General features: G+C 50.2%; 7 protein-coding genes across 7 annotated transcripts; 3 read left to right on the top strand and 4 right to left on the bottom strand.

Annotated features, from left to right (window-relative positions):
- Positions 1–3,970: 3,970 nt before the first annotated feature.
- CTAM01_01176 (uncharacterized protein) lies at positions 3,971–5,846 on the top strand (the record flags this gene model as incomplete). The annotated part of the gene is made up of 3 exons (XM_060517218.1): positions 3,971–3,981; positions 4,323–4,884; positions 4,941–5,846. The coding sequence occupies 3 exons, from the start codon at positions 3,971–3,973 to the stop codon at positions 5,844–5,846; spliced, it is 1,479 nt and encodes a 492-aa protein (XP_060388680.1).
- A 1,299-nt stretch (positions 5,847–7,145) lies between these two features.
- On the bottom strand, positions 7,146–7,731 carry CTAM01_01175 (uncharacterized protein; the record flags this gene model as incomplete). The annotated part of the gene is made up of 2 exons (XM_060517217.1): positions 7,146–7,152; positions 7,385–7,731. The coding sequence occupies 2 exons, from the start codon at positions 7,729–7,731 to the stop codon at positions 7,146–7,148; spliced, it is 354 nt and encodes a 117-aa protein (XP_060388679.1).
- Positions 7,732–9,148: 1,417 nt separating this feature from the next.
- CTAM01_01174 (uncharacterized protein) lies at positions 9,149–14,015 on the top strand (the record flags this gene model as incomplete). Its single annotated transcript, XM_060517216.1, has 10 exons — positions 9,149–9,322; positions 9,432–9,566; positions 9,633–9,662; positions 9,721–9,785; positions 9,842–10,283; positions 10,344–10,716; positions 10,779–11,776; positions 11,827–11,970; positions 12,025–12,514; positions 12,565–14,015. 10 exons carry the CDS (start codon positions 9,149–9,151, stop codon positions 14,013–14,015), a joined length of 4,302 nt encoding a protein of 1,433 aa, XP_060388678.1.
- A 643-nt stretch (positions 14,016–14,658) lies between these two features.
- On the bottom strand, positions 14,659–15,341 carry CTAM01_01173 (uncharacterized protein; the record flags this gene model as incomplete). Its single annotated transcript, XM_060517215.1, has 2 exons — positions 14,659–14,910; positions 15,204–15,341. 2 exons carry the CDS (start codon positions 15,339–15,341, stop codon positions 14,659–14,661), a joined length of 390 nt encoding a protein of 129 aa, XP_060388677.1.
- An 852-nt stretch (positions 15,342–16,193) lies between these two features.
- Positions 16,194–19,153, bottom strand: CTAM01_01172 (ubiquitin carboxyl-terminal hydrolase; the record flags this gene model as incomplete). Its single annotated transcript, XM_060517214.1, has 3 exons — positions 16,194–17,225; positions 17,278–17,547; positions 17,597–19,153. 3 exons carry the CDS (start codon positions 19,151–19,153, stop codon positions 16,194–16,196), a joined length of 2,859 nt encoding a protein of 952 aa, XP_060388676.1.
- Positions 19,154–20,139: 986 nt separating this feature from the next.
- On the bottom strand, positions 20,140–22,349 carry CTAM01_01171 (DNA repair protein/CtIP; the record flags this gene model as incomplete). The annotated part of the gene is made up of 2 exons (XM_060517213.1): positions 20,140–22,205; positions 22,262–22,349. The coding sequence occupies 2 exons, from the start codon at positions 22,347–22,349 to the stop codon at positions 20,140–20,142; spliced, it is 2,154 nt and encodes a 717-aa protein (XP_060388675.1).
- A 356-nt stretch (positions 22,350–22,705) lies between these two features.
- On the top strand, positions 22,706–23,104 carry CTAM01_01170 (uncharacterized protein; the record flags this gene model as incomplete). The annotated part of the gene is made up of 1 exon (XM_060517212.1): positions 22,706–23,104. The coding sequence occupies one exon, from the start codon at positions 22,706–22,708 to the stop codon at positions 23,102–23,104; it is 399 nt and encodes a 132-aa protein (XP_060388674.1).
- Positions 23,105–23,180: the final 76 nt, after the last annotated feature.

Raw genomic sequence — 23,180 nt, 5'->3', positions numbered from 1 at the left:
CGGGACCCCCCGGGTAACGATAATACCCATATAAAAGAACAGATTATGCTGGACCTGGCTGCCCACGCGGGCTGGCACCAGGAGGTCCTGTGCGCGTTGGAGTGGGTGAAGCTCGCCCTGTAGGCGGCTGGAACTTGGGAGGACTGCGGCGGAAGGTTGGGAGCTGTTTTGATTAGTAGTTAGGTATGGAGCGCAATATACCCAGTTTTCCCCAATACGTAATACACGGTACGGCCCCGGCGGATTGCTCCGTCGGGGGGTTATATCTTTTTTATTATATATATCTCGTTATTAATCTCCTAAACTATAATATTATATTTTAAAATATTATTATAATAGTTCTTAAAAAATATTATATTATAATATAATAATATACTTATATTACCTAGCTATTTATATTTTATAGGGATAATATTAATAAAAGGGCTTAATATAATATTTAAAATAGAGTCCCTTATAGTTTATTAATCGGTCTTTTCTAACTTATATATTATTAATAAAGGAGTTAAAATATAATTAGTAATAACTAGCTTAGCCTTTAGTTCTTTATGTCTTTTTTTTTTAAATACTTAGCTTTATACTCCTCTTAATTAGCCTTATTTTTTATTTACGTAACTAGGTTCTAAGGCTCGGGATATTCTAAACTAATATATCCCTACTTATAATAATTAAAATATTAAAGTATATTAATATTATAAAGTAGTCTATTACTTATTTACGTAAATGTTTATAGTTACTTATCCTTATTATTTTACTATTTAGTACTCTATATTATTAAATTATATATTACTTTTTATATTAGTTCTACGTTCTAATCGTCCCGTTATTTAAATCTCTTAATAAGCTTATAAAAAGGGTTCTTTTCTTTAATATCTAATTTATTATTAATATTAAGCTATTTTCGGATTAGGTTTATATATAGCTCGATAATTATTTTTAAGTTATTAAAAATATAATTATATAGAACCCCGTGTTTATTAAATTACTTTTTATAAAAAAGCCTATTTAATACTCTTTATTAAAAAAAATATCTTTTTTATTATTAAAAATAGTAATAAAAACTCGCTACGTAAATATATCTTAATAAGCTTTTAATAAGTATTTCTAAATTTTTAATACTCTTTATAAAAAAATAAAGAGTATTTCTTTATTACTTCTTATAAATTATAAAACCTCCCGTACTACTTTAATATTCTTTATTATATTATCGGGGTCCTTAAAGCGTTTTTAAAAAGCTTTTTTAATTTTAAACTAATTATATTAGTCTCCCTTACCCTAAGTACTAAACTAATCCTTTACCCTATAACAAAGCCCGGTTTTAAAAATATAAATTCTCTACTTATTTTCCTTAATAAGGTTATTAATTCTAAGCTTATTTATTTAGGCTTTTACTAAGTTAAGATACTCTTTTATAAATATACCTCGGTTATAATTAATAAAAATTAGGCTTTAAAAACTAAAGAAGATATTTATATTAATAAGTAGTCTTATATAAGTAGTAATAGTCTTAGTAAGTACTTATATATCTTAGGATATTTATTTAATAGGGGTACTTAGGGTTAAAGTAAAAGGGCTTAACTAGTTAAATAATAATAAAATAGGGTTACTTATTCTTAATTTAAAGAATTATTACGTTAAGTATAAAACGTTAAGAGAGTTAAATAATATAAATTTTATTATACTTTTTATTTTAAGTATATTAAATATTAATATAAAAAGTTTTAATAAGTATAGTATATTAATATATTATCCTAAACTTCTCTCGAGGGCCTTTTTAACGAGATCTATTTTATAAACGTAGTCGTAATATCGTATATAAAATATAAAAAAAAAAAGAATTATAAATTATTTCGTAATAAATAGTATTATAATAATATCCATTACGTATTAATTTAAAAAGAAAATATAGTATTAAATTAAAAAGTCTACCTCGTAGGGCATTATTATATTATAATTTAAAAAAAAAAAAAAAAAAAACTCCCCTCTTCTGGGGGGCTATCGAGGCTTATTATAGTTTATAATAATATATATATATACCGCTCGGGCCCTCTTAAGCTTTTCCTTCTCCTTTTATAACGCTCTATAATTTATAAGTTAAGTAACGTAGTTACCTAGCCTTCTAAGTCCTTATTATCGTAAATTCAAAAGGTCCTTTAATATATCCCTCCTTATAATATTCCTCTATTTTCCTTAAGGGAAAGTACGATTTTCGCTAAGTTTAAAAACTTACTTTTAGTAAAAAGAGTACTTATTAAAATATTCGACTTTTTTAAATATAATATAAGCAATATTATTAGCCTTTACTATAGCTACTAAAAATTAGGCTTTTTTAAAAACCGTAAGCTACGATTTATAATATTAGCCTCTTGTTAGGACCTTAGTAAGGCTTAATAAGGGTAAAAATTTACTAAGTCCCTAAATTGTTAAGTAATAAAAATTACGTATTTTAAAGTTCGTACGTAGCGATTATAAGGAGTTTTTTTTATTAATAATATCGGGTTATATTATTATTTACGTTTATATTACTAAGTAATATCGATATAAATACGGTTTTTCCTAGCCTATATCTACTTTCTCTTAGTATTTTATTAATATAAAGTAATTTTATTTTATTAATATTATAATAAAAAGGATCTTTTATTCCTTATATTATTATTTTTTAAATAGTATTTAAGTAGGTAGGCAAATCCCTTACGTATTTCGCTTAGTTATTTCTTATTAGGGGTTAGGATTTATTAAGAATATTATTACTAAATTTACTATATACTACTCCTACTAAGCTCTTTAACTTCCTCGTCCCGCTTTTTTAATATAATCTTTTTTTTATAAAGTATATTTTTACCTTTTACGTTAGTATATAAGGAACTTCTTAGTAGTATTTTCGTAATATATAATAAGTATTAAAAAAAGTAATAATATCTTATATATACTTCTTCTCTTAAGTCCTTTTATTTAATATAAACTTAGCCGTCTATAGTCTAGTCTTATACGCGTTTTTAATGTATTAAGTATTGCTAGTATTATATTTATATTAAGTTAATAATATTACTATTCCTCTAGTAGGGTAGCCTTCCGTCCCTCTTTTAGTAAGTAAATAACGAGGTAATAATTACTTATTAAATAATAAATAAATAACCGTAGTTATATATAATAAGATAGATTATTCTAGAGGCCTAAGGGCGTTAGAATTACCCTTAATCTACCTCTAAGTACTATTAAAAAACTAGTAATAATTATACTTATTTTCTCTAAGTATAAAATACGCTCTGGCACGGTACTAATATAGCTCTACTAATTATATAATAATGCACACTGTGGGTAGGGGTGGTGGTGCCAGCTTCTCACCCGTGATTGGCCAAAGATGACTTGCTTGATGAAGCCGCGCCACAAGGGGGGAAAGAGAAAGACGCAGACAGCCAGAACTCCGTGACTGCGACTGCGACCGGGGAGGTATGGCGTGGCCAGCCACTCACAAAAAAGAAGTAAAGCGGCTATTCCCCAAAGACCCGCGCTTTTCCCATTTTCCTTCCTGTTCCTTTTTTTCGTTTTTTAATTGTCCCGGAGCCTTTCTGCCTTTTACCCCCCTCCCGACTCCCGTCCTCGTCTCGCTCCATTTCCTTCTTGACCGTCAATCCACGTCCAGTCCCAGTGGCCCCGTCCCCGTCATTCACTGACCTGACCTAATACATACCCCAACCTAAGTCCAAAAGTCCCCGGGCAATCCTCGCTCCCGCCTTCCCGCCTATCCGCCCCACGAAGAAAAGCCATTTCCGCTTCGCGCAACTCGCCAATTCCATCGCGAATCCATCGCGAAACACGGTACCGCGGCCCCATCGTCCATCACTCTCATCACGACCACAATCGCATCAATCTTGCCATCTTGCGATCAAGTCGAAACTTTGCGCCACCGACCTATCGTCCCCGCTGCCTTTGAATTCATTCGTCGGGCGCGCGTCATTAGTCGGTCAAAATGGGCCTCCCGTAAGTTTCTCGCCTACCCCTGCGGCTTTCCTGGTCGCGCTGCATTACCTTTGCCTTTGCGCCTGGCCTGTGGGACGCTGGCTCAATCTCGGCCTGCCCAGTCGCATCGCGTAATCGCAATCGCTTCCACTCCAATGCCTCCATCTATATCCATCTCCTTCATCATAAATCCTCCGCACACTCTCGTTTGCGATTCGTCGACTGCCTCCAAAGACTGCCTTGGCCACGTCGTCGTCGTCCCCGCCGCCGCCGCCGAGTTGCAATCCAGTCGTGGTGAATGCAGACTGCTTCATACCCTGGCCTCGCATCCCATCACTAACATCGCATCTTCCCAACCGCAGATTGTTCATCGCTCCCGTCGAGTCAGATGTTCCCGCTCAAATCGGCGACAAGTCTGCAGCCACTCGACATCCTCGCTCTACCATTCGCCGCAGCCGCCGAAGCGACGACACGCGCCCCTTCCGCCGTCGCGCCGCTCTCCTCCGCGACAACTACCCCACTCCCGGCCCCGAGCCTATCCCGCGCGCCCGGTATCCATGGATCGAGTCTGGTCACCCTCCGCCTCCGGAGGCATATGTTGCGCCTCCCTCGCGATCGACACCTCCGGTGCCCGAGCGCCGCAATCCGGCTGCTGAAATCATCGAACGTGTAAACGAAGCACGCAATCGTCAAGCCGATAGCAATGAACCCAGCGAAGCTCGTCTGATTTCCATGTACGGCGATGAATGGGTATTGAACCGTATGCCCAGGCTCTCCAACGGGGTTACCGTCACACCCCCGACCGGGGAAGAGGATGCCAATTGGCAGGAACCAGACCGGGCCCAGCTTGAGGGCTCAACATCATACGCCAACTATAGAGAACGACGGAGATTCCGTCGGGCGCAGCTCGATCGCATGTCAATGGTAGGCTTTGTCGGATTGTGACTTAGGATTACGCTGTTGACTAACATACCAAGTAGCCCGCCCCACCAGTTGCAGCACGCTTCGACCGCAGTCCCGAGCATGCAACTTCCGCCAGGTTTGCGGGACGTATGCGTAGACCGGACTTGGAATCGCAACCAGACCGCGCATCTTTATCGCGGCGGGTACGCCGAATTCGTCCTTTTGGGCACTTGATTGAGGCTTCTCTTGCAGACGGCCTTGGCGACCGTAACAGAAGCATCAGCCCTGATGAGGATGGCGTCTGGGACACACTGTTGACTACTCTTACGCCGGACCCGCAGCCTCCAAGCGCTGGGTCGTCTTTCGCCTCTGCTTCGGCGTCTGCGTCTGCTTCTGCATCGCAATCACAGAGCGCCGGCGCATCATCTCGCACGTCTGTAGACAGACCCGAAAGGGCTGAGGAGTCTACTGAGCAACCTTGCGAATCCGGACTTGAAAACTCGGATAGTGAGGGTCATGAAGACTTGCACATGGGAAGGGGCTGGCCCGATCACTGGACGATGAACTACCCGTCCAGACACCGGCGGTTTGTCGCCGACTTGGATGCGAATGATCCGAGCAGAATATCCTTTGTTCGGGGAGACGGGGCTATGAGGGCTATGAGTAGCCGCGACATCGAAGAGATGCGAAGTCGTCGGCGACTGGAGCTCGCTCGCCACTACAGGATCGCAACTCGCGATCCCACCCCGCTACCGGAGCTGCTCGACCACATTGTCAGAGATTCCAGCGAGGAGTCCCGCGATGCAGGCGGCCAAGGGGATGGCGACGGTGACGCAGGGCCCCCGAGCCGCACCGAATCGTCCAACGACAACGCGCTGGAGGGCATGCAGGAGATTGTACGGCATCTTGCGCGGCGGCAAGACATTCCCGACGAGTGGTGGGCAGGTGCCGGGCTTTCCCGGACTCTGCCTGAGGAATCTTGAAGAAGGCGGGACTATGCATGATCTTTAATTCCACGTTTGAAACGAAAAAAGCGAAAAGCCTGGGAACTAGAAGAAGCTTCCCAAGGCATGATGTTTGGAGTACAAGGGGCTTATAGGATCTGCCATGGGCGGTGGTCAGGGTCACTGTTGGGTTTTCAACGGGCGCCATGCAGGTATCTGGGCGGGCCATCTGTATAATACGTGTATCGTGATGGAAGCGTGACGGGACAGATCCAGATCCACAGGATCTATACTATTCTTGAGGCGAGAACCATCAAGACAAAATGGAGTGGCCGTTGGTCATATGATCTTCCCGAAGAGTTCTTGTGTTTAGTTGATTGACGTGTCGTGGTATGCTTTGTAACATTGGACGTGAATACCGTAAGATGGAGGGGGGTTCAAGAAGTGATCTCCCCATGTCTCAGTCGAGAAAGTGAGACCGCGAGGAGTATGTTCATGTCTCTGCTGTTTTCTCTTTTCGGTCATCCGGCTGATGGATCTACGGATCTACGGAGTATGGGAGTCTATTTATTTCTTGACTCCAGAGCGGGGAGGGGGTTTGGGGAGCTCAGGAATGTATTTTGTGACCCAATATGGAAGACTCCGCGTTGTGTTATTTGGATGCTTGTTTGGGATAATATTGGCAGCGTGCTTGGGCAGTTGAGATGAGATGAGACGGGATGAGATTAGATCTTGGAGCATTGAAGGGAGACATTCCGTACGGATGACCAATTCAAGGATGATGACGCAAATCAACTTTGGTAAGGATAGGATCGTGAAGGAAAAAGAGTCGTGGTTCTTGGGATCTGGTGCAGACGTTCGCGGCTCGGCACGGGTTCACTGGGACTGGCCACTCACATGTCACGACGAAGGCGGCGGCGTGCCTTAGTGTGTTTTGTTCCCGCGCTGATCACCTTAACCTCAGCCCTTGGGTGTGTGTGTGTGTGTGGATGTATTGAGCGAGCGCGGTTAGTGTCATTCTTTTGTCCTTGTCTGGTAGGTGAGTTCTCATAAGCGCTTGGATGGGGCAGTATTCGTACGAATACCAAACGAGAAGAGTGTGTGATAATTAATACGGAGTAGATTCCACGAGAAATTTAGAAAAAACGACGTCAGGTAAGGTAAGGTAATGAGAGGGGGAGTTGGTGGCCCTGTCGCTGACATGGGGGAAGGTAGGGGTAGGTATCCGTATTACCGCAACGGGAATTGTTGATCTGTCTAGACGAGACACTGTCACGCCGTTACCACGGCGAAGAGCGGTTCTCACAAAACAATGCTGGTAGTCTGGGTTCCTGTATTTTACTGTTTATAGATTGTAAATCATCTGAAGGGGGGGCTCAAGAATGCAAGGTATCTATCTCGTAGGCGCGTGCCATATCTGGGGAAGATCAGGCACTGGATAAAATGTTAGCTGTCTGTGTAAGACGGTGGCAAGGTACGGATAGACATGGAGCGCATTGACCATGGAGAAGCAAGAAACCATGAAAGTTCAGAGTCAACAGCCGAGGAATTGAGCTAGGTCCACTCATGTTCATTACCTTACTATGTCGTTCATAAATGGCCAAGGCGAGGTGACGATGAGAGAGGAAGAGGGTTGAAGCTCAGGTCGGAACGTTCCTTTGGTTGTTTCCAGTTCAGGTCGGGTGCGTGTTAGCGCGCTGGCGGAGCCCTGGGGCGACGTGCGAGAGCTTCTAGCGTTGCTAGCGCGAGAGGTAGGAATGGAAGCGTGCCGGACTGCCCAGGGCAAGTCTCTTGAGGTGTCCCACCTTCCAAGGGCCCCCGCCTGCTCCTCAGCACCGATGGCACCCGGGCTCAAATTGTGGACAAGGGCCAGTTGGGAAATATGTAATCCTAGAAGCAGCCAAGACATGCCATCACACTGCATCGATCTGCTTTTCCCGGGGATGGGTGATTGTGATAATACCGTAAGTAATGGCGAGGTGGTGTTTGTGATAGTGACGGGACCTGGAGCCGTTAATCAGTTACCTCAAGGAACATTGTGCCTGAATGGACAGTGGTAAGATACCGGGTGCATCGCTGCCCTGCGGCTACCTGACCAGTGATGGCACACGCCCAGTGCCACTTCTACTGGACCTGGCCTGACCCGACCTGACGTTTCTACCATCCCTTCCCACACTTGTACAGCGAAGTGCCTTGGAGAGAGCCAAATGCGGTTGCGCGCGTCAGCACCAGCAAGTCGAATTTCTCCGGGCAGCTCTCATCTCGCTCTCCCGTCCCGTACCTTACCATTTGTTCTGGCCCAGGCGCCTGTACATGATGTGTTTGTGTGCATGATGTGCGCGCGTTGTATGTGTAAAACTACCTAATCCTAGACTCACACATCACCTCTCACAAAATACATCATTTCCCCCAAAAGCTCCAGCTTCAGCTCAGAAAGTGCTGTGCTGACATTTGTCTCGTGTGGTTTTTTTTCCCTCCTTCCCTTCTATTTGTCTGTTGATGTCCACATCGTCCCTCCCACACCCCGGGAACCCCTCCGACATCACATCTGCCAGACCAACCCACCACCCACCCGACGACTTCGCCGCCCGCCCGCCGCCCAATTCCCCGTCCGCTCATTTACTCGACCTTTGCACCCCAAACCCCTCCACCGGTCCCGACCGGCAGACCGACCGCCTCTGACCCGATCGACCGGCTGTCGTTGACGACTGCAGCGACGACGACGTGGAAACCCGACAGCAGACGGCAAACCGAATTCCTTTGCCCCTCTGTCTGCCCTACCGAATCGCGGAGCGGAGGCACTAGCTGGCTGGCCTTTGCAACCTCCCAAGGGTAGCCTACGACACCCACGATTGTTTTCTTTGTGTGTTTTCGCTGCCGTCATTTCGCACCAGTCTGGGCCTCCCGCGTTTGGGGAAATCACTCCCACCAGTTGCGCGCCCGCCCTCACGTCACCACCGCCCTCGTTCGACTGGCTTTCTCTCTCTCCTCACCCGCCGCATGCCCACTGACATTTTCGTGGTCTAAACGACTATTCGATCGCAAGCGCCAAAGAAGAACGGAGCCCAACGAACCGAGAATAACGTGCCCCGAACTGCATCCGACTGGCATGCCGTCCTGCTGCCGGGCAATGTGCAGCGCGCCCTCACTTTTGCCGTAACCGCCGCTCGCTTGAACTCACGATCGATCCTTTTGCTCGGCTTCCCTTCTTTCGAAAAGGCCAGGTCCTTCCTATACGGAGTCGCTTCTGCTTTGCGACGGTTCATGCCGACACCCTCGAAACCCCCGACTACGAGATATCAGCCTGGTGATTGCGCCAAGCTTCCCGTCCGCCGACCACCATGCCCAATCCCTCGCCGCCGTCGTCGGCCTCGTCCTCTGTCGAGCGTCAGTACCATGTAAACGGCAGAGCCGCCGTGGTTGCCTCCCGCGAGAGGAGTTCAGGAACACCGCGAAAGGAAAAACAGGGCCCAAGAGAGAGCTCCGCGCTGCAAGACCCGGGTTTGAAGGATTATGTGCGTATACCCGGCTCTGAGGACTCGTCCAAGAGTGAGAGAAGGGGAAATTGGGGCGAGGAGAAACTGTGCTTGAAGGCCGCAAAAGCTGACCAGTTTCTCGATACAGCGTCTGGGAGAATGTCTCGGCAAGGGAGCCTTTGGATCCGTCTACAAGGCTTTCAATTGGGGAACGGGCGAGGCTGTTGCCGTCAAGCAGATTAAGCTCGCTGATCTGCCCAAGAGCGAGTTGCGCATGATTGAGGTATACTCTGCCCCTCACTCGCTTGCCTTGTCGGTGGGATGCCGAGACTGACCTTGTCCTACCTAGTCTGAAATCGATCTTTTGAAGAACTTGCATGTAGGTGCTTCCAACTCAAGAAACCATACAGGGTCCTTTGAGCTAATAGTGTTTGTAGCATGACAACATTGTCAAGTACATTGGCTTCGTCAAATCGGCAGACTGTCTCAACATCATTCTCGAGTAGGTCAAGCTCCGGTTTCTGACTTCATCCGATCATAGCTGATATGTTGGCTCAGGTACTGTGAGAATGGCTCTCTGCACTCAATATGCAAGTCATATGGCAAATTCCCCGAGAACTTGGTCGGCGTCTACACAACACAGGTTCTGCAAGGATTGCAATATCTTCACGATCAGGGTGTTATCCACCGAGACATCAAAGGTGCCAACATCCTCACCACCAAGGACGGCAAAGTCAAGCTCGCAGACTTTGGAGTTTCGACAAGCACACTCGCAGGCGGGCAAGACAAGGAAGCACAGGTCGTTGGTACCCCCTACTGGATGGCACCAGAAATCATTCAACTTTCCGGCGCCAGCCCTGCGTCTGATATCTGGAGTGTTGGCTGCACGGTCATTGAGTTGTTGCAGGGCAGGCCGCCGTACCATAACCTTGCGGCTATGCCCGCGCTTTTTGCCATTGTCAACGATGACCATCCGCCATTGCCTGAGGGCATTTCACCGGTTTGCGCCCCGTGCCCCCCCTATTCTACGCCTGGGGCACCTATGACTAACACGACGTAGGCGTCTCGCGACTTTTTGATGCAGTGCTTCCAGAAAGATCCAAACCTAAGAGTCACAGCGCGAAAACTTTTACGACACGCGTGGATCATCGGATGCCGAAGAAGCGATGCCCCCGTTTCCAAGGCGCCAGCTAATTTCAGTCAAGCCGTGGAGGAAGTGAAACAGTGGAATAAGGCTCTCAAGTCGTCCGAAAGCTCACTTAGGGCGTCCACCGGTTCCGACAGCGGGGTTCCCGGGATGCAAGGTCATCCCGGGTCGAGATACAGTGCCAACGAACCACTCCGACCGAGCCTTATCACTCAGCCCAAAGGTCCTCTGGCTCTCGCGAAACCGAGACGAACACCTGAAGCCTTCAGGTCTCCAGAGCTTGCTGGTAAGCAATCATTTTGGTGTGGTTTAAGTCCGATCGAAGACGGCATATTGACTTGCTAGTAGATGACGACAATTGGGACAACGACTTCGCGACGGCCATTTCACCGAGCGCACTACACTTGCCTCATTTGAAGCCGCAGGACAACTTTGGCGGGTTGCTCTCTGCAGATAAGCTAAAAGCATTCGCTTCGCTTACGGATGCTCGCAACGACTCGGAAAGTTACGATGACGACTTTGAAGGGGAACTGTTGACTATCAAGGGGCCGGGGCAATTTACAGATTTCGACTTCCAGGAGCAGACAATTCGTCCGACACCTCGCAAGAAGAGCGACAAGTACCCAGAGCCGATGAAGCAGCAATCTCCGCCCAAGCCAAGTCCGCGAAAGGCTGGCCATGCGAGAAACCCGTCTCGTCCTAAATCTCCTGTCAAGCCGCAGCTAGGCCCCAGCAAGTTTGAGATACCAGCTCCTCCAGATCTGGCCTTCAGAGAGCAGAACACAGAAGACTACTCGGATTTGTTCATGGAAAACGATTTCAACGATGGTGGACTTAACCCTTTTATCAAAAAGGTCGACTCTCCTCAACTATTCCACCCTTCAGATCTCACGAGCCTGCCTCGTTCGACACAATCGCCCGTTCCAGGAAGCTCGAGAAGGCCGCCTAGCGCGAAGCTGCGGCCTTCAGTTTTGCCAGATCGGCCCATGCGAAGGACGAGATCATCGATTGAGATTCAAAAATTTGCCGAGGACGAAGGCGACGAAGATTTCTCCGACATTTTCGGCCCAGAAGATGCAGTCACAGAGAGGGAGGAGAGTGACAGGGGCTCAGAAGATGGCGGCCTCATGGTGTTATCCAAGTATTCCAACAACTCATGGCTCGGAGACGACGAGGACGAGGATGACCCTTTTGCTTCAATGGACCCAGGGTGGGACGAAATGGATCTGGAAGCAAATATTGCCAGGGACAGACACGCCAGGCTGGCGGGAAAGGTGGAAGAGCTCGTGCGGTCTTTGAAAACCTCGGAAGGCGAGGAAAAGCTGTGCGAGCTATCTGAAGACTTGGTAGGTCCACTCTGTCTGTGCCCCGAGAGGCGTCTTACTGACGTATGTAGCTCGCCCTGCTTTGGGAGAACACCGAGATCAAAGATCTCATCCTTAGTGCTCATGGCCTCTTGCCGATTTTGGAGCTTCTCGAGCCGTGTACAGTTAAGAGCAGGCAGCAGATGATTCTGTCTCTCTTGAAGGTCGTCAACACTGTACGTAGCTTTCCCCTTGTCGCGTAACTGGGCACCATGCTAATTCGTTGATAGATTATTTTGGACGATGTCGAGATTCAGGAAAACCTCTGCTTCGTCGGTGGCATTCCAATCATTACAAAATTCTCGGCCCGGCAATATTCCAACGAAATTAGACTCGAAGCAGCAGCGTTTGTCCGGCAAATGTACCAGACGTCCACGTTGACCTTGCAGATGTTCGTCAGCGCTGGTGGTTTGAATGTCCTAGTCGAGTTCCTCGACGAAGACTTTGACGATGCTCGGGATCTAGTTTTGATCGGCGTCAATGGCATCTGGAACGTCTTTGAGCTTCAGGGCCCCACGCCGAAGAACGACTTTTGCAGAATCTTTTCGAGAAGCAAGATTCTCTATCCTCTGGCTCTGGTACTCCACAGAGTCCTCGATGAAGAGGGAGAAGATGAGCTTTCCGAACTGATAGAGGGCCGAATTGTCAACATCTTTTACCTATTTTCTCAAGCTGAGAACTATGTCAAGGAGGTTGTCGCTGATCGGCAAGTGTTGAAGAGTAAGTCTTGTGTTAGATGAAGCGATGTCTCATTGCTAACAGCTCCACAGGCGTTTTGAAGGATTTGCGACGAATGACACCAAATCATCAGATCACAATGCTGAAGTTTATCAAAAACCTTTCTATGCTGTCTACGACGATAGAAACGCTGCACACAGCTGACGCCATTGAGTTTTTGATTGACGTTCTTGGCTACAGCATGAAGAGGGGACACCAGCATTTCCGAGAGATCTCCAATCAGGTCCTCAACACCCTGTTCAACCTCTGCCGTCTGAGTAAGGAGCGGCAGGAGGACGCTGCTGTTGGTGGCATCATTCCTTTGCTCATGAAGATCATGAACACAGATCGGCCACCAAAGGAGTTCGCGTTGCCCATACTATGCGACATGGCCCACTCGGGAAGCAAGGGTCGCAGATACCTCTGGCAGAATAAGGGGCTGGACTTTTACGTCTCGCTTTTGGCCGACCAATACTGGCAGGTTACGGCGCTGGATGCAATTTTCATATGGCTTCAGGAAGAAACGGCAAAGGTCGAGAGTCACTTGCTCGACGGCAAGTTTACAGACGCAATCGTTGCCTGTTTCCACACCAACAAGCTCAACTCTTTCGATGCCAACCTATTGGAGCCCCTATTGAAGCTCCTGCGCTTGAGCCCCTCGATATCAGGCTCACTGGCCAAGCCGGAGATGTTTGCCGGCATCGGCCAGAGACTGGGCCACAAAAAGGCCGTTGTACGACTGAATTTACTACGTCTCGTCCGCAACATTATGGACGCATGCGAGCCGGAGATGCTGGGCATGGGCAACGGAAGCAGCTCCTTGAACGTCAAGCAAGTTAGGTCTCTGTTTGATACGATCCAAATGCTGGCCGACAAGGACACTGCTGTGCTGGTTCGCAACCTCGCGTCTGAACTTGTCAAGTCGCACAACGAGAGCGAACTTTATGATATGCCCTCGGAGAGAAAGGGCTCGTCTGGATCGGTAGCCTCCCGGCGCTCGGGGTCCGGACCCAGACGGAAATCATCATATACCCCGCCCGGACTTCACCATGCTATGTCGATGCCTGCCACACCGACGCAATCCCAGTCCCGCCATCATCGGCTTTCACAAATACCACCAGGGTCAGGAGGCGCGTATATTGAAGTGGCCGCGAGCCCGAGAAGGACCGCTGTTCAGGAGCGCGAGGCCATCTTGTACCGCCCCAGGAGCAGGGATGGTGCCACAAGCATTCCCAGGCGGGTCAGCGGCGAGATGTCGTCAAGCATGCCTACAGGGCCATCCTCGGGCAAGAGCAGGTTGCCTCGTCACTCGTTTGCAAGACCCAGCAGCGCATCTGGGCAACCCCCCTTAATCAGATCCGAGAGTTCTCTGTCGAATAAAGAGAACCTCAGCAGAAACACATCAGCCGTGTCAGCACCGGCTGCGTCACCTGTGCTACCGACGAGTATGGCCAACAAGCGGCGAAGCAGAGCTCCAAGTTCGGACGTCAAATGGTCATCATAGTAGGGGCCATAACATCTCAGCCATCACCGGGCTCTACATTCATTTTAGGCTTTTTTCTCTTTCTCTTCCTGTTTTGCATGTGCGGGTTGTCGGCTCGCAGGGCTTGGGCAAATGATACCTCGTGGGTATACACACGGCTGGCTGGGATGGGGAGAAGGAGGCATGATTTATAACGTTGCACACGTTTTTCTCTTTTCTAATACGAGATGAAGGCTGCTATGAGTCTTGGACGGGGGAAAGATGAAATGCCAAAAGGGGTCCGCACTGAGATTCCTTGTGCAAACGTTGGCTTTGGGGTGGTAAAAAGTCCTCTAGGAGGGGAAAAGAATCTTTTGTCCTTTTTTGTTTGCAACTCGGATCATGAGAGGGAGCTTCAGTTTTGAGCTCCCTGCGATAGCGGATGGCATTAGAAACAAATTCATGGCAAGCAATTGCACCCCCATCTAACGGCTGCGGCCGACTATAGTTTCCCATGTCTGACTCCTTGATGCTGACGTTTCTGATCTCTCTTCTTACTTTCACGATGAGATGTCTCCCGTAGAAACCTGTCAAGCAACCAACCAACCGCTTCCCCCATCATCAGAAGACGTCAAGATGGCCCGGAAAGAAAATTCCTCTTCTTGACACCACCTCCCCCCCATCCTCAGACAAGCCACGCATCGCCGCCCAGAACCTCACTCCACACCTGTCCCTCGGCCCTCTCGAACCCCTTTGCGTCCTCCACGTCGGCGGCGCCAAAGTTGCGTCCGTACAGGTGCGGGAAGGCGGAGGGGAATTTGCCCGAGGGGGGGAACTCCCACTTCATTGAGCCTGAGGCGGCGAGGGGCGCGTAGGGGAGTTTGAGGAGGTATAAGCTTGTGGCGGATGAGAAGAAGAGGTTTGCTGTGTTGAGGACCTGGTGATGTTTCCAGTGTGAGATTTTTTTTTAGTTTAGGTAGTTTGATTGAGTGTATATTAGGCAGGTGTGGAAAGTCGTGCTGTGTAATAGTGTGTGGTGGTGGGTGGTTATGAGTATACGTATGAGAGTGAAAAGGCGAGTGTGAGGGAAATCGAGAGCGGAGGGATGTGAGATGTAGACTCGAGAGGACAGTACATGGAGAGAAGAACGGAGATAGAGAGCAGAGGAACATGACCACGGAGAATCCGGGTATGAAGAGAAGGAGAGGAAGTAAGAGAGATCATTCGTACCTGTTCCGCCGTACTCAGATGAATAAAGCCATCGTTACGATCGAGGTCCGAGAGGGGGAACTCGGTCGGCAGCGGCGACGGCGGCGCCTCGGGGACGATTTTGTAAATGTATTGCGGGGTTTGCGCGGGTTCGGCCATATTTGCAATATTTACGGGAGGCCCGATATGAAAAATCTGAAGGTGGGTGCTGGAAGTGTATGTCTACTGGAATGCCGATGCTGTGTGAGAGGAGACAAATGACTTGTGAGTGGTTTGTGTGCAAACTGCTTATTTCATCATCCCACCTCCCAAGGTAAGGCAAGAGTCAAAAAGCCTCTCCCCACTTTCCTCTCCTGGAAGACGTACAGGCTTCAGCTCCGGCGGCTTACACCAAGGAAAGATGGAAACAACACACCTTTCTTCATCTCTCACACACATGTCACCAACGAGCGATCAAGACACCACCAAGATCGTCATCAATGGTTTTTTATTGTTACAGAGACCTCCCGGTCCGTGTTTCCTTATCTCATTGATCCCTTTCCACAGCTTTCCCATACTCCGGGACGAAACCACGCCCCAAAGACAAAAAAACCGCCCCCCTCCGCCGCGCCCCCAAAGTTCCAACCCAACCTCCATCTCACACCTAGCTTGGATCACTGACTGTTGTAAAAAGAGACATCTACAAAATTTTGCAGATGACTAGTAAACTTTTGCTTTTTTCCTTATCTCTCTCCCCCTTCAATCCCACCAGAGATGCTGAAATACCGCTTCGAGTGCGTAGTCAAATTAGATTTGAGACAACCATAGCACCCCCAGCTGCATCCTCTCTATCTCTCTCACTCCCCTCTTCGACTTTTTCTGCTTTGTAGACTTCAAACTCTTGCTTGATATGGCTCAGTCTGCGCCTTTTGAAGCAGGTTCACCACCACCTTACGTGCTCATCCCCACGCGCGCCTATCGACGCGACGATTACTGTTGAATGTTGGGATCCCAGACTACCCTTTCGTCGGCTCAGACTCGCTGGTAGAATAGCAGGTAGGCAACCTTGTTGTCTTTGATGTTGTCCTTGGCCGGCTTTCCCTTGGACGCGGTGCCGTTGCCGTTGGCCACGGCGCTCCACTTCTTCTCGCCGCCCTTATCACCACCCTTGGCAGAGGTGGTGACCTCCTTCCAATCATCGCCCTCGTCGTCGTCTGCCATAGCGCCGAACCGGTTGGTCGACGCGTCACGCGACGCGGGACCTGATCGGCCCGTGTCCTTGGCATCCTCCTCCGCACCAGCCTCGGCCACGTCCTCACTGCGGACACGTCGGATGATCGTATCATCCAGGCGGATCCACTCATTTTCGTCTTGCCGTCGCACATCCACTGTGTAGTGACCGCCGTTGGCTTGCTTGCCGTGGTGGTAGACGACACCGATGAGCCTGTACTTGGGCATGCCGGCACCCTCGGAGACAAGAGCGTTGCGTCGTCGCTTCGAGAGAACTTCCGCGGGGAGCTGCAAGTCGAGAGGGTAACCGACCTTCTTGCCGATCTTGGTCGTTCCTTCAGTGTCGAACTTGAAGCGCTTCAGGTGAAGGATGAGAATCGGGGGCAAAGTCTCAATCAGAGTCTGCTTCGTCATGGGGGCAGCATCGCCCTGTAGCCTCTCGGGCACCGTTAGACCCTTTATCGCGTCGACAACGTTGTGAATGTACGGGGCGCCAATGTCCAACTGCAGGGACTGGAAAGGCTCCGTAGTCACCGAGTCCTTCACACCAGGACGGCGAAGCTCTGATCGATACTGTCCACTAAACAAACGAGTGATGGGCGTCGTCGAGCTGGCTCCGGACGAGCGCGTCTCAACTGCTCTCTGTCTCGATCCAACTTCAAACCACCCGTCTGCGCCGTCGTTCGACTCAACAACGCTGGCGGCGGAGGATGTAGGCCGGGTTTCAGCGGCCCCATTGGAAGAGCCACTCGTTGACATTACTTGGGCGCATTCTTCGTCGATGGCATTGAGAATCAAACCCAGGAACTCCTGAGCATCTTGCTGGTGTCCACGCTGTAGAAAAAGGTTAGCGACAAGTAAGGGAATGAGCCACGAAATGACATACTCTCATGCTAGCAAACGCCGGGAGAGGCTGGATGGCCTTGTACACAAACTCGGGAATGAACGAATCACCATATTGCTCCAGCTGCTCGCTCTTGAGCTTCCGGCGCAATTTCTCGACCGTTTCAGTCGAGTCGATGACCCGGAATTCCCTCATAAACATAATCATGGCATCTATGACGGGCGTGTCGCTCTTGAACTTGTGCACAGCCTTCTTGCTGACCTGATCCAAGAAGTTATAGAATGGCGCACAGAAAAGAAGGACTTGCAAAACCTAGACTGACGTTAGTGGATTTCTCCGCTTGTGGTTTCAAGATACTGACTGAATTCATGTAGCACATATTGCCGGTGTTGATCAGGCCTCTCGGCTCGATGAACTGAACCCTGGCAGCATTGCTAACCCGGAAGTCTTGGATGGCAGATGCCAGAGAGTTTGTGTTTCCTGCAGAAAAGGTGGGTGCGCTGCCGTTGACAGCACCATCGCCATTTGTGGTGGCACCGTTGGCCGCGGCCGGAGCAACAGGGCCATTAGCAGCGGGCTGCGCCTTGGGAGCAGCAGCGGCGGCGGCTGCGGAGAACAGTCCACTCCATGACTTCGGGGCCGCCTTGGCGGGAGCCGCCGGAGGAGCCTCGAGCTTCTCTTGCTCCGTGCCAGCAACTTCCGTGCCCTCTGTTGCTTCAGCAGGCTTCGCCTCCTGAGATGCAACTTGCTTGGGCTCTTCTGCGAGCTGGCTGACGCTTGTTGCCTTAGCCTCCTTGGGGCTGCTCTTCGGAAGAGCTGGGATGACTGGGACAACAGGAACGGCAGGGCGGGACGCCGAGGCGTTCGAGTTGCTTGTCGTGGGTCTGGCCTCAGACCCCGGTACATTCACCTTCGGGCTGCCCATGTTTGAGACGCTAGTCGCTGACCTGTCACTCTCCTTAGGAGTTTCAGACGCCAGGGAGTCTGCTCTCAGGGTGGCACTCTCGGAGTCGGTGTCCTTGGAGTTCCAGGGCGCCACCTTCTTCGCATCGGCCTTCACTTGGAGGCTGTCCTCCGTGCCGCTTTTGGTGGCCGACTCGAGAGCGCCCTCGTGCTGCTCCACAGGCAGTGTCAGATTCTGAGCATTCGCGCTCATCAATCTTCTGCTCCGCCTTGACTTGGGAGCCCTTCTAGGGAACGGTGCTTGGTCGGGAGGTGTCCAAGGGAGCTTTCTTTGTTTAGCTACGAAGCCAACATGAATAGGATCTGCTGGACTTACTGGTGCGCGAAATTCCTTTACATCTTTGGGAAGCTCTGGGCTCTCGGGAGCAGGGGCAGAGGCAGGGGCTGAGGGCACCGCGGCCGGGTGGAATGGCTCAGCGAAGGGCGTGACGACTGATGAAGACACGACCGAGGACACTACAGAAGGTGTGACGACTGAAGGCTCGGGCGTAGGTTCAACGTGCGGAGGCGGAGGAGGCGGCGGCGTCTGAATAGGGTTGACAGCAGGGACGGGAGGTGGGTGATACGGCGTTGAGAGAGCAGGCGACGGTTGCGAATACGGCTGAGGAACGCTCACGCCGGCCATGGGGACATATTGAGGTTGAGGCATGGCCTGTGGTGACCGCACGTAGGGCTGCTGTTGCTGATAGTGCATGTAGCCAGAGGGCATGCCTCCGTTCTGGTACTGATGCGGCAGCTGATGGTAATACGGCGTCGGCTGAGCGTAGGGGTTCATGTAGTTTGGATACATGGGCTGCTGCTGATACTGTTGATATTGCTGGTATTGCGCATACGTCGGCTGTTGCTGCATCCTCCGTCTGTTACCCCCTCCGGGACCACCACCCATATCGACACCTCCTCCTGGCCCTCCGCCCCCCGGCATGGCTTGCCCAGCCGGCAGATGACGATTGTTCATCCTGCCGGCTTGGGAGTCGTGTATTTGCAGTGATCGTCCACGGCTGGAACTATCACTGCCTTGAATCTGCGGCTTCCTTCAACACGTTTGTCGGCGCGTTCGCAATGGAGCGTCGACAGATTAGTCTGAGATCGGTTCGAGTATCGAGTATTAGGTTATTTGATCGTGTGGGATGCACGAGAAGGTAATATTTCCAATCGCCCTCAGTCGTGCGTCGCTCTCGTAGGGGTTGCGGGGAATCGTTGGGAAGAAAATGGGCCCGACTAAAGTATTCCGAACGAGCAAAGGGGGGGAGAAATAAAATGAACAAGTTGCTCGACACAGGTGATTAATCGCGCAGACACGGAGGGGCGAGCTGCGATGAAGGCAGCAACGGTGAAGGGTCGAGGATTGGGACGGGGCGACGGCTGCGAAGTTAGCTGTGCGGTTGCTTCCAATGGAGATGACAAAAAATTAAGCCGCGCGCGGGAGAGGTAGAACCGTAAACCTGGAGCTAGCGGGCAGCGGGCTCCGGGCTTTGTTGGCGCAATGCGATTGCCTGAGCCGAAGCCTCGCGCACAGATCACTATTCGATCATCGCAGGCTGGTATTGGGTCTCTTCTTCCGCAATTTGCCCGAAATCGGCCCCACTATAGCTGGCTGGGCCGGTGAACACACCTCAGACGCTCAGAGGTGAGCTCGGTGAGGCTGGAAAGCATTCACTCTTCCGTGTCCCGGCGGGACTCTAGCATATACGCGTTGCGGGTAATCCATAGCTCGAGTCTGCACAGCTCCCTTCTCAGCTTCTCATTGCTTCTTATTGGTATTGGAGCCTTGAATATCCCAGTCGCTCATCCCTCTGAAATGAACAATGCATGCTAGCTTAGCCTCGACGCTATTGTAAGTCTTGTTACGACGACTCAGTATACGCCCGGAACATGTACACCTGCTGGTTTAAACAAAATGCTCCTGTGCGCCTCGCTGAGGACCCGTCATCGACAGCTGATTCACTCGTCCTTGAAGATCCAGCGTCCCCCTCCTCTCATTGCTTCCCGATATCGTTCTTGAATCATTTGCTTCTCCCTCTTCTCGCCTTCTGCCCTCTCAGCCTCGTCTTCCTGCGTAGTAGGGAAATCCGCGTTCCAGAAGCCCGGAGGAGATGCCCTTCGAGCGTAACGATGACGATGTTTGCCCAACTCATTCGCGAGTTGCCATGTTTTAGCCTCTATCCACAAGTCTTCCCTCTCTGCCTTGGACATCCCCAGAATGATAGTGATTCTGTCACCGAGATAATCCTCAAACAATTTGGTGTCTGATGCCGGGGTACGATGGACATTGTTCTTTTGAGCCAAAGCCATGCCGCGAAATTGAGGGCCACAGCAGTTCATGTCTGTACAACCAGGCAAACAGGCTCTGTCTTCTCTGTTCCTGACCACCTCCGAGAATGCGTAGTCGGAACCGCCGTTGAACTTTGGATTGACCTTGAAATCTTCAAGCCGTAGGGAAGTGGCAGGCTTTGACCTTAATGCCCCCTTCTGGGGTAGCGACTGTGCCCCGACCGTCGCACGATTTCTGGGCTGCCCGCGGGCTGTGGCGGGCTCCGTGTTCTCCTCGTGCTCCCTCCGGCCGATTGGAGCTTCCGTCGACCTGTCCCGGCGTTCTTTATTGAATGGCAATTCCCGACGCTCGGGAAACTGTGGTCCATCCTCCACCGCTCGACCTGTATCCCGAATACGAGGTGTTGACCGTACTATGGCAGGGGCTTGTTCTGGAGATGGTGCGTTCAATAGCGTACTCAAGCGACCGAGAGGTTGCGGGGTGCGGAAAAGCCCCGCCGGCTCTTCGCGGCCCGTTTCATCATAAACAAAGCCGTCCTCAGCCAAGCTCCTTATGCCTTGAGCGAGCCCTTTCCTTGTTGGCTTCTCCACGGTGTTCAACTCATACGGGCGCACCGGACGAGCGTTGGGGTTGATCGGTGTCAGAACCGCTGTTGAGTTGGGTATCCTGGTAGTCGGAGTATTGGTGTTGTCGTGCCTGACAAAGACGGGAGCGGCTGTCTGAGCTCGCTCCATGTTTATTTGACCGGGCGTGGCCAGGGCATCAGCCCATAACCTATTCTTCCGTGGCGTGCTTAGTCTCTGACCGACCTCATCCAGGTCCATGCTCTCTTGTTGAAGCTGACTAGTAATAGGGCCAGTAGTAAGATTCGAGCTCTCAATCTTCACCCTACGTCGTCCTTGTTGTTCTGAGGAGGAATCGGCGTGCTTTCTCTTGCCTACAAGGCGCTCAGAGACGATAATAGGCCCGTCGGAGGAAGGCTCTGGTTTGATGCGAATGTCTGAATCCGTTTTGGCGGTCTGTCTCAATGGTGGAAGAGTAACAGCATCGGCGTCCTTACTACCCTCTGTCGTCTCCCCCTCCGTGGTATCTGCGGCAGACAGATCCTGCGTCTCGACATCTGATTGCACGGGAGCTCTCTCGGCAGAATATTGTCGCAAAGCCCGCGAATTGCTGAGTGTCGTCAAGATCCCGGTATCAGGATCGATTGTCAACCTCGAAGCCAAGTGAGCGCGCGGCCTGCTTTGCTCTTGAAGGCCTTCTGCTGTGTACGCAGCCGCATAGGCGTCACCATCACGTTGCTCCAAGACTTTGACCTTCGTCTCCAATTCTGTCGCATAGTCTTCCCATTTCTTGATCTCCTCCTTCCTCTCGTCCCTTCTCTTATTGAATTCTGCTTTGAGTATCCTGAAATTCTGGTCCAGGGCAGTGTATTTCCGTCGCAGCTTGTGGCTTTCCCGCAGCACGTTCTCTAGGTCGCCTCCATTCTCAGGACCATCTGCAGAGGCGGGGTCTGTGTTGGTGGCTTGGTCGTTGGTAACATAACTCGGCCGAGGGCTTCCTCGAGATGACTCGACAGAGCGATTTTGGTGATGAATTTGGAGGAGTTTCGTCCTCAGCTTCCGATTTTCCTCTTCCAAGCGATCAACCTCGTCGGACCGAGACTTCAATATTTCGAGCTCATCTGTGAGGAATGCGCGGGATCGATCGTCCTCCTTAAGCCTCTGCTCGACCTCTGTTGAGAAGCTAGTATTACATTGTCATTACGTCAGGGCATCTGCGTGTACATACCGCTGTCAAGTTGCTTGCTAACTGTTTCACACAATGCTTCGAAGGCATCTTGGATAGCCGCCCGGCCTTCCGGCGACCAGTTTTCCATGATTTACAACGGCAGCTACCAGGACACTTTGAAGCCTGCTTGGGGTTGTGTGGACGTCAGTTAGGCTGAAGCTGGGTTTCACGTGGGTGCGCGGTACGCCAAACTACCTTAAGACGCGCCTTCCCTGAAGCGCGTCGTGCCAAGACATTTCCAGATCGATCTATCCGCCACAAAATGATCCGTGCATCTGTGGCTGGATTCCCCACCAGCCACTTCTCAACTTACAGAGCTCCTGCTTCAGCCACCTAACAGCAACATGCTCTCCTCTAATATCAACTTATGCAGACTTCCTCGACGAGGATTTCTGGATCTCACATTCGAACTTTACGTTATCATACAATCTTTTCAAATTGAAAATGCCCTATTTGCTACTCCTCATTGATTCGCAGTTCCCGGTACCACTGCAATTTCGGGGTGACCCAAGCACAAAGGCCGGCGGTCTGATTCCTTGCACAAACCTTGCGATGGAGACTGACTGCATCGGAGCCACTTCCGCAGTGAGAATACCTTGGGCGGGGCGCAGGAGGAAATGCAGAGCAACATGCCTTCGAGGCTTCGATCAATTGGTACGGCTGGAATGGCTCGTGATACGGGTACTGGTGGGCCTGCACGGCTACTCCGATATATCTACTTATGAACGTTTCAAAGCTACTAAGATTGAAGACACGCTCTGGTCAGTGGGCCCCCGAAATTCCCCACGGGCTACGGTCGTCCGGCCCGGCAGCTCTTCAACGGTCACCGACCCTAGCGAATGATCGTCGTGGGAGACTGCGACATGGGTTGATTCGTCGACCACACAGCTGTCTTGTCTCTGACTCTGCAAGAGCTCGG

This window comes from Colletotrichum tamarilloi, assembly GCF_030869305.1.
Source record: "Colletotrichum tamarilloi strain Tom-12 chromosome Unknown Scaffold_2.1, whole genome shotgun sequence".
NCBI lineage: Eukaryota > Fungi > Ascomycota > Sordariomycetes > Glomerellales > Glomerellaceae > Colletotrichum > Colletotrichum tamarilloi.
The sequence above is the reverse complement of the archived record's forward strand: the minus strand, read 5'-3'. Positions and strand labels throughout refer to the sequence as shown.